Source organism: Phaenicophaeus curvirostris, chromosome 4, assembly GCF_032191515.1.
Source record: "Phaenicophaeus curvirostris isolate KB17595 chromosome 4, BPBGC_Pcur_1.0, whole genome shotgun sequence".
In the NCBI taxonomy this organism is placed as follows: Eukaryota; Metazoa; Chordata; class Aves; order Cuculiformes; family Cuculidae; genus Phaenicophaeus; species Phaenicophaeus curvirostris.
The window spans coordinates 27,834,120-27,849,898 of record NC_091395.1 but is presented as its reverse complement, the minus strand read 5'-3'; the positions used below and the strand labels follow the sequence as shown (position 1 = coordinate 27,849,898).

General features: G+C 40.4%; 1 protein-coding gene across 2 annotated transcripts in view; it reads right to left on the bottom strand.

Moving 5' to 3' along the window:
• UNC5C (unc-5 netrin receptor C) overlaps positions 1 to 15,779 on the bottom strand; it is a 261,148-nt gene that overhangs the window by 74,474 nt on the left and 170,895 nt on the right. For both annotated transcript variants that reach the window (XM_069855594.1, XM_069855595.1), the window contains exon 3: positions 3,649 to 3,792. In XM_069855594.1, coding sequence (XP_069711695.1) covers positions 3,649 to 3,792 — 144 coding nt within the window. The remainder of the gene's footprint in view (positions 1 to 3,648; positions 3,793 to 15,779) is intronic.

Here is a 15,779-nt window from a genome sequence, read left to right as displayed (position 1 = left end):
TCGTGGTCCAGGACTGTCAATGACAAGATGCTGTTAAACACCTTGAACACTTAGGCAACTCAGGATGTTCGCTTTAGACTCAGACTGTTTTCCTGTTTATATTGCTAGCATCGGCAGCCTTTGAAAACCAGCAGCAGCATCACTCCATATTTATAGATTACTCCCTTCCTGAATAAGCGAAGCTCTTGGCTGAAGCGATGTTGCAATTGATTTTCACAGAGAATTTTCATTGACTAGGTTGTTAGTACTTTCTGACACGTGCCTGACCCTGCATTAAACAAACACAAGCTGCTTTTCCAGGATGCACATTTTTCACACTTTCAAATTTCTTTTCAGTTAATTCTATTACACGCTCAATGAACAGAGACGTTGCATGCTATTTTTGTTTGTTTGTTTTAATGGAGTGCAGCTCCAGCACTTGAGAGGACACAATAATTCCAGAATAAGACTGGTGGCCATAAGAGAGAAAGGAAAGAGAGGAGAAGGAGAAGGAGAAGGAGAAGGAGAAGGAGAAAAAGGATAAAGAGGAAGAAAGGAAGAGAGAGAGAGGGAGAAGGAGAGAGCTTTTCTTAATGTGCTAGGTATGGATAGTTACACTACAGTTGCACCTGTTGAGATGAAATCACCAGGTCCAGGTATTAAGATAAATAAAAATATAACTTAAAGCACTCTACATGCTCCATTTACCTCTTTCTTGTCCCAAATGTGTTAGTGCTCTTTTGTTGTCCAATTAAAAGTGAAGATTGCATTGATGACAAACATGCAACTATGGCTGCAGACAGAGCTGGAGTGGTGGACTCTTCTGTCCCTCTTAAATTTTGGACATCCTTCGTTTTCTGGATTCATAAATAATGCATGATCCCTACCTTGCATTCCAGTCTCACTGCACATTGTGTAACCACTAGAAGAATCACCAGCTGTGTTTAAAGCATATTAGGAAACAACTATTACATTGCCAGTACAGGTTCAGTTCCCTGAAGTCAAGGCTGTGAATATATATGAGTGGCAATATATTCAAGTCCACAGTTTGAAATAGGGATCTTGTAGACCAAATAATATCACAAAGGCAGGCATATAGTTCACATCATATCTCTGAATTCCTAAAAAGTAGTCCTGAGTGACCTTAGAAATTTAGACATGGACAATTTTGCAGAGAACATGCTTTTTCTGCTGTTTGAAAATCTGCAGTTTGAAGGCCTAACACTTCAGCCCTTAATCCCAAGGAGTCTAAGTGATTTTCCAGTGTCACAGCTGCCCAAGAGGTTTTAAAAACTTCAGTAAAATACAAAGCCACTGTTGAGTCACAGGCACATAAAACTTCCTAAAATTTATTTAATTATACTGTTCTTAAAAAAACCTACCAAGACTTTAGAAAAATTACTGAATTTATTATTCCTTTCTTTCCAAGATATGGTAAGAAATAGAAGCAAACTCTATGTTATAAGTGCCTTCAATAGTAATTTGGACACCTGGGAAGAAATGTCATGTGATATAAAATAACTTGCATATACATACAATGATTATTTGTTATAGAGAAACTAACTGCATAAATATGGCAGTACACAGAAGTTATTTAACCATCAAGTGGAATACACTCAGACTTCTACACTGTGTTAATTTAATGGTCAAATGTCACGGGCTAATTGGCAGGACATGAAAATCTACTGAATGAGGTAACTTAGGAGTCATAATCTAAAAAATCCGTTCACAAATTGCTAAGCCCCTCTGAAATGCAGACTGCTTAAATGAAAAAAAAGAAAACTGCTCTCTTTTGTTTCAGTATAGAAATAAAAATCCTCAAAGTCTTGAAAAGTTTCCTGCCATGGGAAAGCACTACAAAAATATGTAATGGCGTTTCTTATTTTGCAGGAAGACTGTCTGTGCAATAATTTTAACTCCCCTTAACCCTGGGGAAATGATTTTTTGAGGTTAGTCCTGTACTCAGAAGTACAAGCCCTCTATTTCCAGTCAGGTACTTGGACTAAAAGCATTAAAAAATGGGTATTTAAATTGAACCTATGAGATTTGTATCTGGATGTTTACACAGGAGGCAACTCCTCTTCAAGAATTTAACCACATAATACTTTCACAGGAACAAAAGGAGAATCAAGTTATAAATGGAGGGCTTTAAATGACAGAGTCTTTCCTCTAGCACATCTGCTAAAAGCTATATTCGGCTGGAAGAATCATCTTATTTCACTATTAATTGTTAGGCACAGTGGAGGAAATATAAGTATGCTGAAATACCAGCTTCTAGTGACCTTTTCTCACAAAATGTATTTTTGTTGAGGTGAAAACAGCAAAAGAGATACAATTTTGGATGATATATTTTATTCCCATTACACAAAACAGGATTTCATCATGTGAAAGAGAAATGGTAGTCCCCAGTGTGACTACTCTATTACAAAGAAAAGCACCTCTTTGAAAATTAATGAGTATTAAATATTTGTACAGTCAAATGAAGATCTGTTTTCAGGGAGCTGTTTGCCCTGTGTTCTCGGGATTTAGGCTGGGAATGTTTCAAAATAAATACTGGGGTTAGTAGCCATGAATAACAGTGATGTAATATTAGGGTTGAGATGACCTTTCAATCTCATATTACCAATCTGACTACATGATATGCTAACCACACACTTTTTCTTTGTTAAGGAACAAGAGCTTTATTATATGTTTGCAGAGATATGTATTTACAGGAAAGAAACTGGAGGTCCTGGTGGACAGTAAGTTCACCATGAGTTAGTAATGTGCCCTTGAGGCAAAGAAGGAGAATAGTATCCTAGGCTGCAACAGACAAAGCATTGTCAGCAGGTCGAGGGAGGGGATTGTTCACCTCTGCTCAGCACTGGTGAGGCCACATCTGGAGTGCTGGGTCCAGTTATACGCTCCTCAGTACAGGGGAGACATGGACATACTGGAGAGAGTCCAGCAAAAGGACACAAAGGTGACTAGGAGACTGACTCATCTCTCCTACAAGCGAAGGCTGAAAGAACTGGGACTGTTCAGCCTGGAGGACAGAGGGCTCAGGAGGATCTCATCCATACATACATATACCTGAAAGGAGGGTGTAAAGAGGACAGAGCCAGGCTCTGGTGATGGGACAAGAGGCAGTAAGAACAAACTGAAATGCAAGAAGTTCCTTCTGAATATCAAAGTACACTTCTTCACTATGAGGGTAATTGAGCACTGGCACAGGTTGCCCTGAGGTGTAGTGGGGTCTCCCTCCTTGAAAATATTAAAAAGCCATCTGTCCTGGGGAACTGGCTCTAGGTGGCCTTGACTGAGCAGTGGAGTTGGACCAGATGACCAGATTCTGTGAAAGGAACGCTGTCACCTCATTTCATAGCTTTCTTTGGTAATCTTCCTACTCATTAGTTTCAGACACTTTTCTTGAGATATACAATTGCTGTACTCAAGAAGTTTTCGCGTTTTTTACACAAAAAGGAGAGGAATGAGATTTTGCTCTTAAAAACAGGATAAACAGTAATTTTTACAAACACTTCTGAAGGCCTTAATTTTAGTATGTCCTGAGAACTTCAGAAAATACAAAGCCTAACTAGTCAGAAACAAAATCTCTCTCCCAAACAGGAGAGACTCCACCTTCCCTTACCTAAACACCACCAACTCAACATGCAGACCAAAGACACTCACATGCAATGCGGACGTAGGCTTTCCGGCTCTTGGTGGTGCCTGCAGAGCTCCAGGCGACGCACTGGCACCAGTAATCTTCAGGCCCAAACAGTTCCTCAACTTGCTGGCGGGAAATCTCAATGCTTACCTCCCGGACAATCAGACCTGCCAGGGTAGAAGTAATGCTGGTCAATGTTATGCTTACAGATACAAAGAAAGAAGTGTAAGAACAAAAGTCTGCTTTCTAAATTGTTGTGAGACCTTACAGCTCTCTACCAATATATAATCAGCCACACAGACTGTCCTAAGGATGAGAAGAAAAAAAACCACAACCTTTTTTCTGCATAATAAGAGGGTCAATGAAAAGCTAATCACTGTGATTTTGACTTTTATCACATACTTCACGTATGTTAAACAATAAGAGGAACAGCAGCTCAACTGATATAAATTGTATAATGCCTGTAGGACAATTTACATCAAATGACAATTCAGCCCAGTTTTATTTTCATATGAACATCATAAAACCAGAGAGTCACTCAATCATATGAATCCCTTAGCACTCCTGTATTTTGTAGAATCATAGAATGAATCACAGAATAGTTTGGTTTGGAAAGGACCTTGAAGATTATCTAGTTCCAACGCCCCTGCCATGGACAGGGACACCTCCCACTAGATCAGGCTGCTCAAGGTCCCATCCAACCTGGCCTTGAAAACTCTCAGGAAGGGGGCATCCATAACTTCACAGGCATCCTGTTCCAGTGTAGCACCATCCTCACCATGAATAATTTCTTCCTAATGTCTAGTCTAAATCTTCCCCTCTCATTTATATCCATTGCCCTTAGTCCTATCACTACATGCCTTTGTAAACAGTCCCTCCCCTTTCTTGTACTGGAAGGCTGTTATAAGGTCTCCTCGGAGCCTTCTCTTCTCCAGGCTGAACAACCCCGACTCTCATAGTGTGTCCTCATAGCAGAGGTGCTCCAGCCCTCCTATCGTCTTTGTAGCCCTCCTCTGGACCCATTCCAACAGTTTCATATCCTTCTCATATTTAGGATTCCAGAACTAGTCACAATACTCCAGGTGAGGTCTCACAGAAGCAGAGTAGAGGGGTGGAATTACCTCCCTCGACCTGGCTGGCTATGCTTCTTTTGATGCAGCCCAGGATATGGTTTGCCTTCTGGGTGGTGAGTGTGCATTGCTGACTCATGTCAAGCTTCTCATCAATGATTTAATCTCCTTTTGCTAGACAGATGCAACACAGAGTTAAGTAGTGTTCACTCTGACACTGAACTGCCCAAGCAAAAGGATTTTACCATTGTAGAAAATGTGTTGATACTCTGTAATGATAGGTACACGTGCTGCAGCTCAGTTATTGTAAGCTGCAGTCTGGAGACTCTTACAGATACTGAGATATTTTTTAGATGATTTTATAATACAGTGCAATACACCGCAGTGCCTGATAGTCTCCCTGGCCCTTCCCTCCATAACATAACTCAGTGCAACCACCCGCAAACATGAGCAATGACAGTGACCCACTCTCTATACTTCCAAGCAGACCAATATGCACCCACATTTCCCACACAGTGCTTTCTGCAGGGAAGCTGTTTTGTTTCTTCTAAGTGCAAGGAAATATTGTGGTGTCTCAGATACCACTGCAAGGGTTGCTGGTTATGTGTTGATCCTCTAATGACAACCACTGTGTTTCATACTGACACAACACCCTTTTCTGCTTCAAAATGCACTGTCTTGTCAAAAAGCTCTTAATTCCAGCCAAGATACTAGCTAGGGGTGGGAGATAGTGCTTATAGCTTATTTGGTCTTTACTGCCAATGCCAAAGTATTAATAAAATAATGTGTGCCTGCCTGTGCAAAATACCATTGCCATTTTGAAAACGCACTCTCGCAAACAGCCTTTGATATACAAATTCACATACAAACACTGTGTAGCGAGGCTGATTTTCTTTTTCCTTCCAGAACTGCCAAGAAACTCAGCCGAAAGATCCTTGGACCACAGCATGCACAGTTTGTCCCCATCACCAGACACCAAAGGGCAGATCCTGCTGAGCACAGACTTGAGCCCATGGAGCCCCCTCAGTCTCCTGCCACACAGATTACAAGGTGATATTCATAATGTGAATGTTCCCAATTGTACAGCATGGTGCATTCCTCAAGCGCTGGAAACCAGGCCAGTCCTTTGATTTGCCTCCAGCCTCACAGAGGCTCCATTGAGGGAGCCAACGATTAATTACTGTTTGTACACAGTTGTGCACTGTCATTGAGGCTGCATGCTGTTTGCGTCCAAAACTTGGTTAACAACTTAACAGCAGAAAGGAATTCATGCATGAAAAACCATAGACTTCTCTGGTGCTTTCTAATGAGATGCATCTTCCTGCTAGAGACCACCACAGCCTAGTTCCCTTTTTATTTCATTATCCTTGACATCTTCAGCCATTGAATAATCAGCTACTTTGGGGGAAACACTTAATAGCTTTTCTCCTTGAAATGAAATACTCAAAATATTGTAACTGCACTCCAACAAATGGAAATCAAAGCCATGCATGGGCATTTGATATGCAGTGAACACTGTGTTATAAACTTGTTTTACTTTGATGAGCAAATTTGGCTCCAAAAGGGGTCTGAGGGATATCTTTTGTCCTGTTGAGAAGAGCATGAAGAGGGTGGGGAGGGAGCATGTACATTACATGCATAAAAATGGTTATATTTTCCCAGTACAACTGCTGCTAGCCTAAAGATTACTTCAGTTCAGTCCCAGTTTTTACAGCACTAGCCCAGGGAGCCTTTGAAGTTTACAAAATTATGTTTTTATAATAAGGCTGATTACGACAGAGCTTGATGGAGCAGCGAACTTTGTTACCCGAGGGCTAAAGCAAGCACGCTCATAATGACAGTACCGGTTAATAATGATTATGAAACAGTCTTAACATTCAGGATACAAAGTCTGTTGAAGATACAAAATTATACAATAAATAGCTCCCATTGAACATACCAGCAGAATTTTTTATCTCTGACTTCCTGAGATGCTTTCTAATTAAAAATAAGCTTTTCCAGGTAATGTCTTTTGGGACAGCTGGGAAATACTGATAGGTTTCAGGCTATTCAGAGTAGTTTGGCCTTAGATCTTTGAGTAAAACCAACAGTTTTGTCATGACCAGAGAGTGCCACACCTTCTTTACAAACCAAATAGATGCCACCTCTTTCTGATTACACGGAAAAAATATCACCATTGTCTTTGTCTCTAGGGTAAACCATTTTCCTAGAATTCAAAATGTGTAAAACCAGTTGGTTATACCATAACATCATCTGTGATGAAAGGATCCATGGCTAGAATTCAAAGCTGATTCAACCACACCTTCCCAGCATTGTTCATTGGCACAAACAGCCACACTGATTTAGGAGAAACATCTCACCAGCTGAAATGCACCCAGCTTCAGAATCTGGGGTAAGCACAAATGGATGCGTTTCCCCTGTTGTACCAACTCGCAATCCCATTCCTCCTGCTAACATACTTTATCGTAATCACTAATGGAAAATCCCTTTCTAGGCTAGATTACAAAAAACACAACTTGCTGAGATACCGCAGATAGCGATTGCCTTGTTAGCAGCTTATACACTGCTGTACATGAGATTTCACAGAGGAGATGGTACTGTCTTTCTGCTTTCATTCAGGAGTGTGTGGTTTACACACCTCACAAGGGCATCAAGTGCAGGACAATCCTGGTATGATGACTTCAAACAGAGATCTTCATCTTATCCCTGTTGAAGCTGCTTCTGCTTCTACATCAAAGAACAGTAGCTGGAGTCATAAAAAATAAAAGACCAAACAACCCATGTCCCAGTATTTCCAGATAATGTGACATGCTGCGCCTGTAGTTCAGGCAGCTGTTTATCCAACTGTTTGACTACAGGTGAGTGCACAAATTCTGAGTGCAAAATTAGAAGTCACTTTCTGAAATGAAACCCTATATTTTGCCTAAACATATTTAGATCAAGACAGATCAAGAGATCAGCAGTAATTTATGCAGAACATAACCTACCTGGTGTTGGCCAATTCTACTGTGCCACAGTGCTAAGCAACAAAATGTTACCCTTTCACAGAGAATATCTCTTCTGCTTACCTTCTTTATTAGAAATATATTGAATTTTTCAGTCTAGTTCCTCATCCCACTAAGCCATACAGCAGGTGAAGATGAGCAGCATGAATGTTTTTTTACAACACTTGAGCAAGCCGCACATTTCCAGAATTAATATAATCACATAGATGGTGACACAATCCACAAGAAGTCGGTATCTTCCTATTTTAAAGCAATGCAATAACACATACAGCTGAAGGGAGATAACAGAAATGTGGGCAGCTAGAATGCTTGACAGGTTCTTTCTAATGCATATAAATCCATAAAGAGCATCTATACAGTACTTCTAACTCATGCTCTCCACGTGATGAATAACTAGAATATGACAGAAAAAAAAGCATTTGCTTGCTCTGTCCAAACTCGATTTGCATTCAACAATGTGAGAACTGTTCCTGTAGCCCCTTGCAGCCCATCTGGATCTTGGGTATGAAGACAGATACATGAAGCTATGGGGTCTAATTATTACTGCCCTATATCTGGCAACAAGGAGATTGTGAAGAGAGGCATTTTAAAATGAAAATGCAACAAATCAAAGTAATTTGAAGTAATTTAAAGCAATTCCCTGAAATAAACTGTAATTGTTTCTTAAGATTGTTCACTGAAAAAATCATAGATCCTTAAAAATGCATCCTCAGGTTGCGGGGCTCTTTCTGCACAAGCATTTCTTTTCTGATCTTAGTAAATAACTGCAGGATTCCCAAGAGACAAGGAATAGAAGAAGCTTTACATCTTGAGTATGACGAAAAAAACCAATCTCAGGAAAAAATAAAACCAAAAATATTTGCTGTCCTCTCTGGGTCTTGGGCAACCAGTTATAAAAGATGGCACAGAGCTTGCCCAAGGCTGGCGCTATTTATCATAGAATCATAGAATCATAGGATCATAGAATCATAGCATCACCAAGTTGGAAGAGACCCATCAGATCATCAAGTCCAACCATTCCTACCAAACACTAAACCATGCACCTCAGCGCCTCGTCCACCCGTCCCTTAAACACCTCCAGGGAAGGTGACTCAACCACCTCCCTGGGCAGCCTGTTCCAGTGCCCAATGACCCTTTCCATGAAAAATATTTTCCTGACATCCAGCCTGAACCCCCCCTGGCAGAGTTGAGGCCATTCCTTCTTGTCCTGTCCCCTGTCACTTGGGAGAAAAGGCCAGCCCCCTCCTCTCCACAACCTCCTTTCAGGTAGTTATAGAGAGCAATGAGGTCTCCCCTCAGCCTCCTCTTCTCCAGGTTAAACAACCCCAGCTCTCTCAGCCGTTCCTCATAAGTCCTGTTCTTCAGCCCCCTCACCAGCTTTGTTGCTCTTCTCTGGACTCGCTCCAGAGCCTCAGTCATATCACTTAGCTAAACTTGGCACCAGATAAAGTAATTACATTGGTGGAATTTCCATAAAGAGAGGTTCAAAACCCTTTAGCTGTTAATAGACTAAATAAACCAGTTTAAGATATCCTTTTAACCTTAATATTTTTCTGTCCAGTTGAGGACAAAGGATGGCTTACAAGAAAGCTCAAGGCATCTGGCGTAACCAGTCTGCAGTTATGTCCCAGTCCCACAAATTAAATAAGTTCTCCATGAATGACAATTTTACATATGTAGTAGCACAGCATATACAATTATTCATTTCAATAAAACAAATTTAACTCTGGGACTTGAAAAACTTGGTCTCTGAAAAAGAGTAGGAAGGAACCAGAACTTCATTTATTTCTGTATTCGCATGCTAATGAGATATTAATGGGTGGAGAGAGGCAGAGGGTGGGGGGAACCTTGCTCTGTCTGACTGCTGCTAACGTGTATGGCCAAATGAGCACCAGGCAGAAGCACTGGCTGATGGTGTATAACAAAATAAAATTAGTACTCTTTCTGGAGCAAAAGGAAATATGAAGAGGGAATTGTGCCTTATATACGTGGTCCTTTATTATAAGCTGTATCCTAGAAACACAAGCAAGCAAAGATACACTTCATTCACACAGTCCCCAAATGCTTAACTTATTAGCTGACTATACAAACTGTGAGTTAGATTATCTGGTCTTCAGAGGCAGAGATGTTATCTTTTTTAATGTATGCAAATGTAATGTAATTGTATGATATTATGGTAGATTATTAGTAACCGCAATAATTACTCATGGGTTCCATATTGCACTCGCCAAAGTAATTGGCAAATTTTCCAGTGATTTTAATTGGAACAGATTTGCCAATCAGACTCATTCTTAGAGGGAAACAAAAATGTCTTCTAACTTCTGCAACCACATACAACTGCTCAAGACAAGAAACAAACACCATAAACATCTGAAAACAAAAGAATATCATCTATTAATCAAACGTAATTATCCAGACTGGAGCAAGTCCAGGTTACAGAGTTAGTAACTACAGCTCACTGGGCATCATTCTGCCAAGAAATTATTTTGATGCATTTTGGCTACCACAAATGTTCAGCATTTGATATCAATACCCCACATATGTGAAAGTATTCCTCAGGACTTTGTGCCATGGTTTAACCTGGCAGGCAACCAAACACCATGCAGCCACTTGCTCATTCTCCCCACCTGCAGTGGGATGGGAGACAGAACCAAGGGGAAAAAAATAAGGTAGAATTCATGGGCTAAGATAAAAACAGTTTAATAGGACAGCAAAGGAAAAGCGGGGGGGAAATAAAAGAATATACAAGCAGTGATGCACAACGCAATTGCTCACCACCTGCTGACTGACATATGCCCAACCTGTTCCTGAGCAGTGATCCTGCCTCGGCCAACTGCTCCCACACTCCTCAGTTATACAGTGAGCAGGACATCACATGGTATGGAATAATACCCCTTCGGTCAATTTAGGTCAGCTGTCCCAGCTCTATTCCCTCACTGCTTCTTGCGCACCTGCTTGCCAGCAGAGCATGGGGAGCTGAGAAGTCCTTGACTTAGTCTACGCATTACTTAGCAACAACTAAAACCACCAGCGTGTTATCACTATTATTTTCATACTAAAACCAAAACACAGAACAATACTGGGTACTAGGGAGAAAATTAACCCTATCCAAGCCAAACCCAGGATACTATGAAAGAGCAATTTTTGTGGAAGCATTATACTAGCATGTGTTTGACCATCCGGCACAACTCTAAACGGGAGCTATTTAGTTGCAACAGTAAACTGCACTTACAAACTCTAAAAAACTGCATATTTTCTTTGTAAGTAGAAGTTGAAACAATTTATGTGCTTTTGTGTTTTCATTTGCCCAAAAGGTATTTCATTAATTAGTAATCACATACACCATAGAATACATTTCTCAAGGAGATGGAACTTTATGACCTACTGGTCTGGAAAAAGACATTACTGCAATACGTGCATATAGATTGCAGATGTACCACAGCCTCTATAAATAAGTATGGAAATACAGTCCATTTTCCTGCAGGTAACTTGCAACCCTTTACAAGTTCACTTTCTTGAAATCAGTACCCAGAGCACTCTCCCAAACTCAGCATTCAGTGCTGTCAGCTCCCTCCCTGCTTTGACAGGCACAGATTCCCCTGACTGCATGCACCCCCGAATCTCCCTTCCCACTGTGCAGTGGGGACACAGAGAGCAGGGATGCTTTTTCTTGACATCACAGAAGAGGCTTTGTGGAGTCAGCAGCAAAATAGTTCTGGGGTAGGGGAATTTCTCTGCGTGTCCATGGAACACATGCTGCCATAGAATTCAATTATACAGCATGTAACTTAGAAATCCACAGTGCATCTCCATTCAGATCCTCAACCTAGGCACAGAGAGAAATGCAGTGCCTTGCTCAGTCTTAAAATAAATCAGTGCCCGTCTGCACCAGCCTGTGCTTCCTTACTCAGAGTTCCTTTTTCTGACTATTAGAAGCAGGAAAGGAGAGTGGAGGAACACTTTATGAATGTTGCTCAGGCAGGAAAGATTTGAATGACGTAAGGATACATACTTTTTAATGCAACAGGAGGGTGGAAGGAGAATGCTGATACCAAAAAAAAAAGTAATTTCAGGAGGGGCTGGATTGTCTCTACAGCATTTAGCAAAAGGATGAAAACATTTTCAATTCTCATAGTTCCATCTGTTTTACATTTCATGCAAAGCTTCATCCAAAAATCCTTAAAATAGCATCATATTTTTTGCTTCATGAAAGTGGCCAAAACCATACACCAAAGTGGTATGACAGTAAGCAGACTAAATAAAAGGTAAACAGATTGCTTTCTCATTATACAGTCTTTTGTCATTACATTACTCTCTGATGGTAAAACTTAAGTGACCAAAGCCAAGAATGATGGTCTTTTTACTTACTGATAGTCCACAATGATGTCTCTGATTTATTTCATTACTCATAACAGGTGCTATAAACAATCTATTTCTACAGCAAAAGGCTGATCACTTTACTTGGTGAAACAACCTTTTTACAAAAGTAAAAATAAAATCAGTGCTATGTCAGAACTGAAATATATTTACCTTTTTGCAGAGATATAATAGATCCCTCACAGTTAGACAGCTATTCTGCTCAAATGTAACAGAGTACTTAAGCTATTGAATTCAGTGTTTAAAAAATGGATAAACAGGCTATACACAAGAAAAATGACTTCAAATATTAAAGTTCTTGCTGAGAAAAATGTGCTCTGTGCATCCAAATGGGATGGAGATGATTGCATAACGGCACACCTTGCCTATAGCTTATTTTCTATATAGAGTAGCTGTAACCTTCACAAAAGATAGACAGATAGATATCTAGAGCTAGTTTAAAAGAGCAAACAGCTTTAACACCCAGTAATTCTTCACACTGTGATTGCATGCACCTAGTTTTTGCCTCAATACTGCTTTTCTGTAAACTGTGGCTGGCTGGTGGTACAAAACGACTGCAAGAAGACTACTGACAATTTTCCATAAATATTAGCCTAAATTTTTAAGTCAAACGCTTCCAGCTATTTTTCATCTCTTCATAACTTTGCCTTTAGGAAAGAGATATATTCTTAACTCAAATTAATGCAGACAAAGGCAATAGCCTAATAAAGTCAAGTTTGCTTTTAAAACGATACCAAGTTTGCACAGGTTTCTATGGGATAGCTAGGGTACCTAATTAGCAGCTAATGGTAGGGAGTTAAGCTAAAATCCCAGTCCCCTTACTATTTTTTAAATGACTTCCATAAAAATTACAAAGGGCTGTCTTCAGAGGGATTTCACTTTGAACTGGAATTAAAGAACACACATTCTGTTTGGATTCTATTTCTTTTAGTGAAAACAAGGCCTTTTTGTTCTATTCCCATTAACATCTGAAAGACCAAATTGTGTAAGATACAGTGAAGATTTCAAAACCAAGTTCTTGAATACTGGTGGAAAACAAGCCACAGTGCCCTGATCCCTGCCAGCATGGTGGAGGTAGGCAATATAGTTCCGTGGGCTTGTCCCCTTGGGGAAGGCAAAATAGCCCCTGCGCTTACTATCTCCTCCCCTAGCCAACCTCCACAGCTGATTGCTTTATATAAGCCTTGAACTATTGTTGTTTAACACTTTAGAACAGCATTGGATCGCTTGTTCTCAGCCTATGAACAGTTCAGAGACAAAGGAAAAACAACCCACCCCTTTTTTCTTTTTTTAATGGAGGCTATTTTCTGGTTGACAGTATTTTTTGTTAATATGCACAAATTGCTCCAAAAGGCGTTGTTCTCTTCCACATGTAACAATGTGTGCCTGTTGTTACCATTTTCTTTTTTCCTTTTTCCTGGTCCAAAAGTAGTAATCATGCTCCGGTGTAGCAGGACTCCAAAGAAAACCTCACTATAAGCATATATATTTATGTTGAACCACGGGCATTCTCATTTCTGAACTCATATAATCTAAGGTCTAGGAGCAGAAACAAACGTGAGTGGAAGCATCTTGACCCAAGCCATCCCAACACTAAGCAGCCCTGAGCGGCAGTATCCAAGGAATTCTCTGCCAGGGTGGTGCTACTTACAGGGAGTGGGAAGAAGAGGTTGTCTGCATAGGAAAGCACAAGTATGAGCTCTTAGCAGCTCCAGCTTTTGGGTCAAAGACCAAACATGCCTTCTTTTGGTTGAGGCACGTGTGGCTGGAAAAAAGATGTCAGGGTTTTTTTCAAAGACCAAGAAAAAAAACATGCCAATGGTGCATGTTTTACTTTAAGCTGCAGTTGAGAATTCACAAAGAAAATCTGTGCACTTTTTATTTCTGGTTCAGAGGATTTACATGCTCTTTCTGATGATCTGGGCCTTCAACAGTGGGTAATGCTTCCCAGTCCCCAGCTTAGCGCTCATGCAAAATTGAAGCACTTTTGAGGCAGTTTAGAGCCTACAGATGAATTTCAATGTGCAGGCAAAAAGGAATAATTGTTGTTTGGCACTTCACTAGAAGAAGCTGAGGAAATTATGAAAAAAAAAAAGAGAAAAAATCTATTGAACTTCAAACATCTGGGAAGCCAACTGAGAGCATCTGAATTTTGAACAGCATGTTTACATTCCCTTTGCATACTGGAGGGGAGGGTGCAGGGAAAATGAACAATATATATGTTTATGTGCGAATTTTTATATAAAAATGTACATCAAGTTGTTTATGTTATTGACTTACTGACATATACATGTGTGTACGCATATATATAAAATAAGTGTTTGCACATATACTTATATACCGCACCCACTCTGCATTGTTTTGAGAAGCTGGGACAATGTGAAAATGCCCTATTTCAGTGAACTTGACGCAATTACATGGTTCAGTGGCCAGTGCAGCTATTGTGGGAACAAGGACAGTCACAACATGACACAAGGGGTCACTCAGGAGCCTTCCTCAGCGTTGTTTTCCTATTTTATAGTTCATGATGTGCAGGAATAGCAGGCTGGGGGAAGCAAAAGCCCCACAGTCTTGGGTTTTTTTCAGTTGTTCTGCATTCTAAGGATGGCATTTCACAGCCAACTTGGGTATCTTGAAAAAAAAAATTAAAAAGAGAAAAGAAAAAGGCAAGCAGCTGCTTTCAAAGTAGTTTTGTCCAGGGCACTGTCAGTGAAGTGACTTTGACAAGACAGAGTTGAAACTCTGGGAACTTACTGTCTGCTCCCCCATCTAGTGTGTTTTGAGCGCTGTGCCAGGGCAACAGTCAAAACAGCAGCTCCTGAATTTAAGAGATTTTAGTTAGTTTGTAGTCAATAAAAGAATCATTGCAGGAAGGCGTGCAACAGGACAGCCTGGTGGACACAGAAGTAATTTGATGTGTACATGCTTCTGGATACAGTGCAATTCACCATACCCATCAGCCACAGCAAGGCACCAGCGATGTGAGCAAGTTCCTCTGCAAATCCATGTGATGCTGACATGAAAAAAGACCTTTTTTATTACATAAGTATGTGCTGTTAATAGCATCCTCATGATTCTGGCTGCCTTATTTTTTTATTATTTTTTTTCCCCTGGATACTCATGCTGACTGAATTCCAGTACTGGTATCCACCTTAGTTGATGAACAAAATTATTAAAACTAAACCCCAAAGCAAGCCTGATCCACTTTCAAGCCTCATTATTCTTCATGACTGGCAATTCTTACTCCTGTTCAGAGGAGGACATAGCAACTGACCCAGGTGCAGCGCTAGCACTTATTACAGAAATATCATTATACAAGTCAGTTGGAAGCCAAAAGCAGTAATTAACCAACCAAAATCCTTTCTAGAATCAAGACCTGGGAGCAATAATACAAGATGCTGCAAGGGCCTAATGAATGATATCCAGAGGGAAGAAGAGGCACAAAAGAGTCCGACAAAGGATGCCCTTTCTGCTCTCACAATCAAAATATGAAGAGGGATGAGAAATTATGAGGAATTGTGAAAGGCCTCTCGTCAAAACCTGATGAGAAAGAGTTATATGTAACCTTGTCAGTGTATGATAGTCCTGCTGGTACCTACCACATCATGCTGCTCATTTATGTACAAATCAAGAATGCATGGGAATGACAAAATGAATACAGGTAGAGAACCCGCAAAAGCAGCACAAAATTAGATCCTGCAT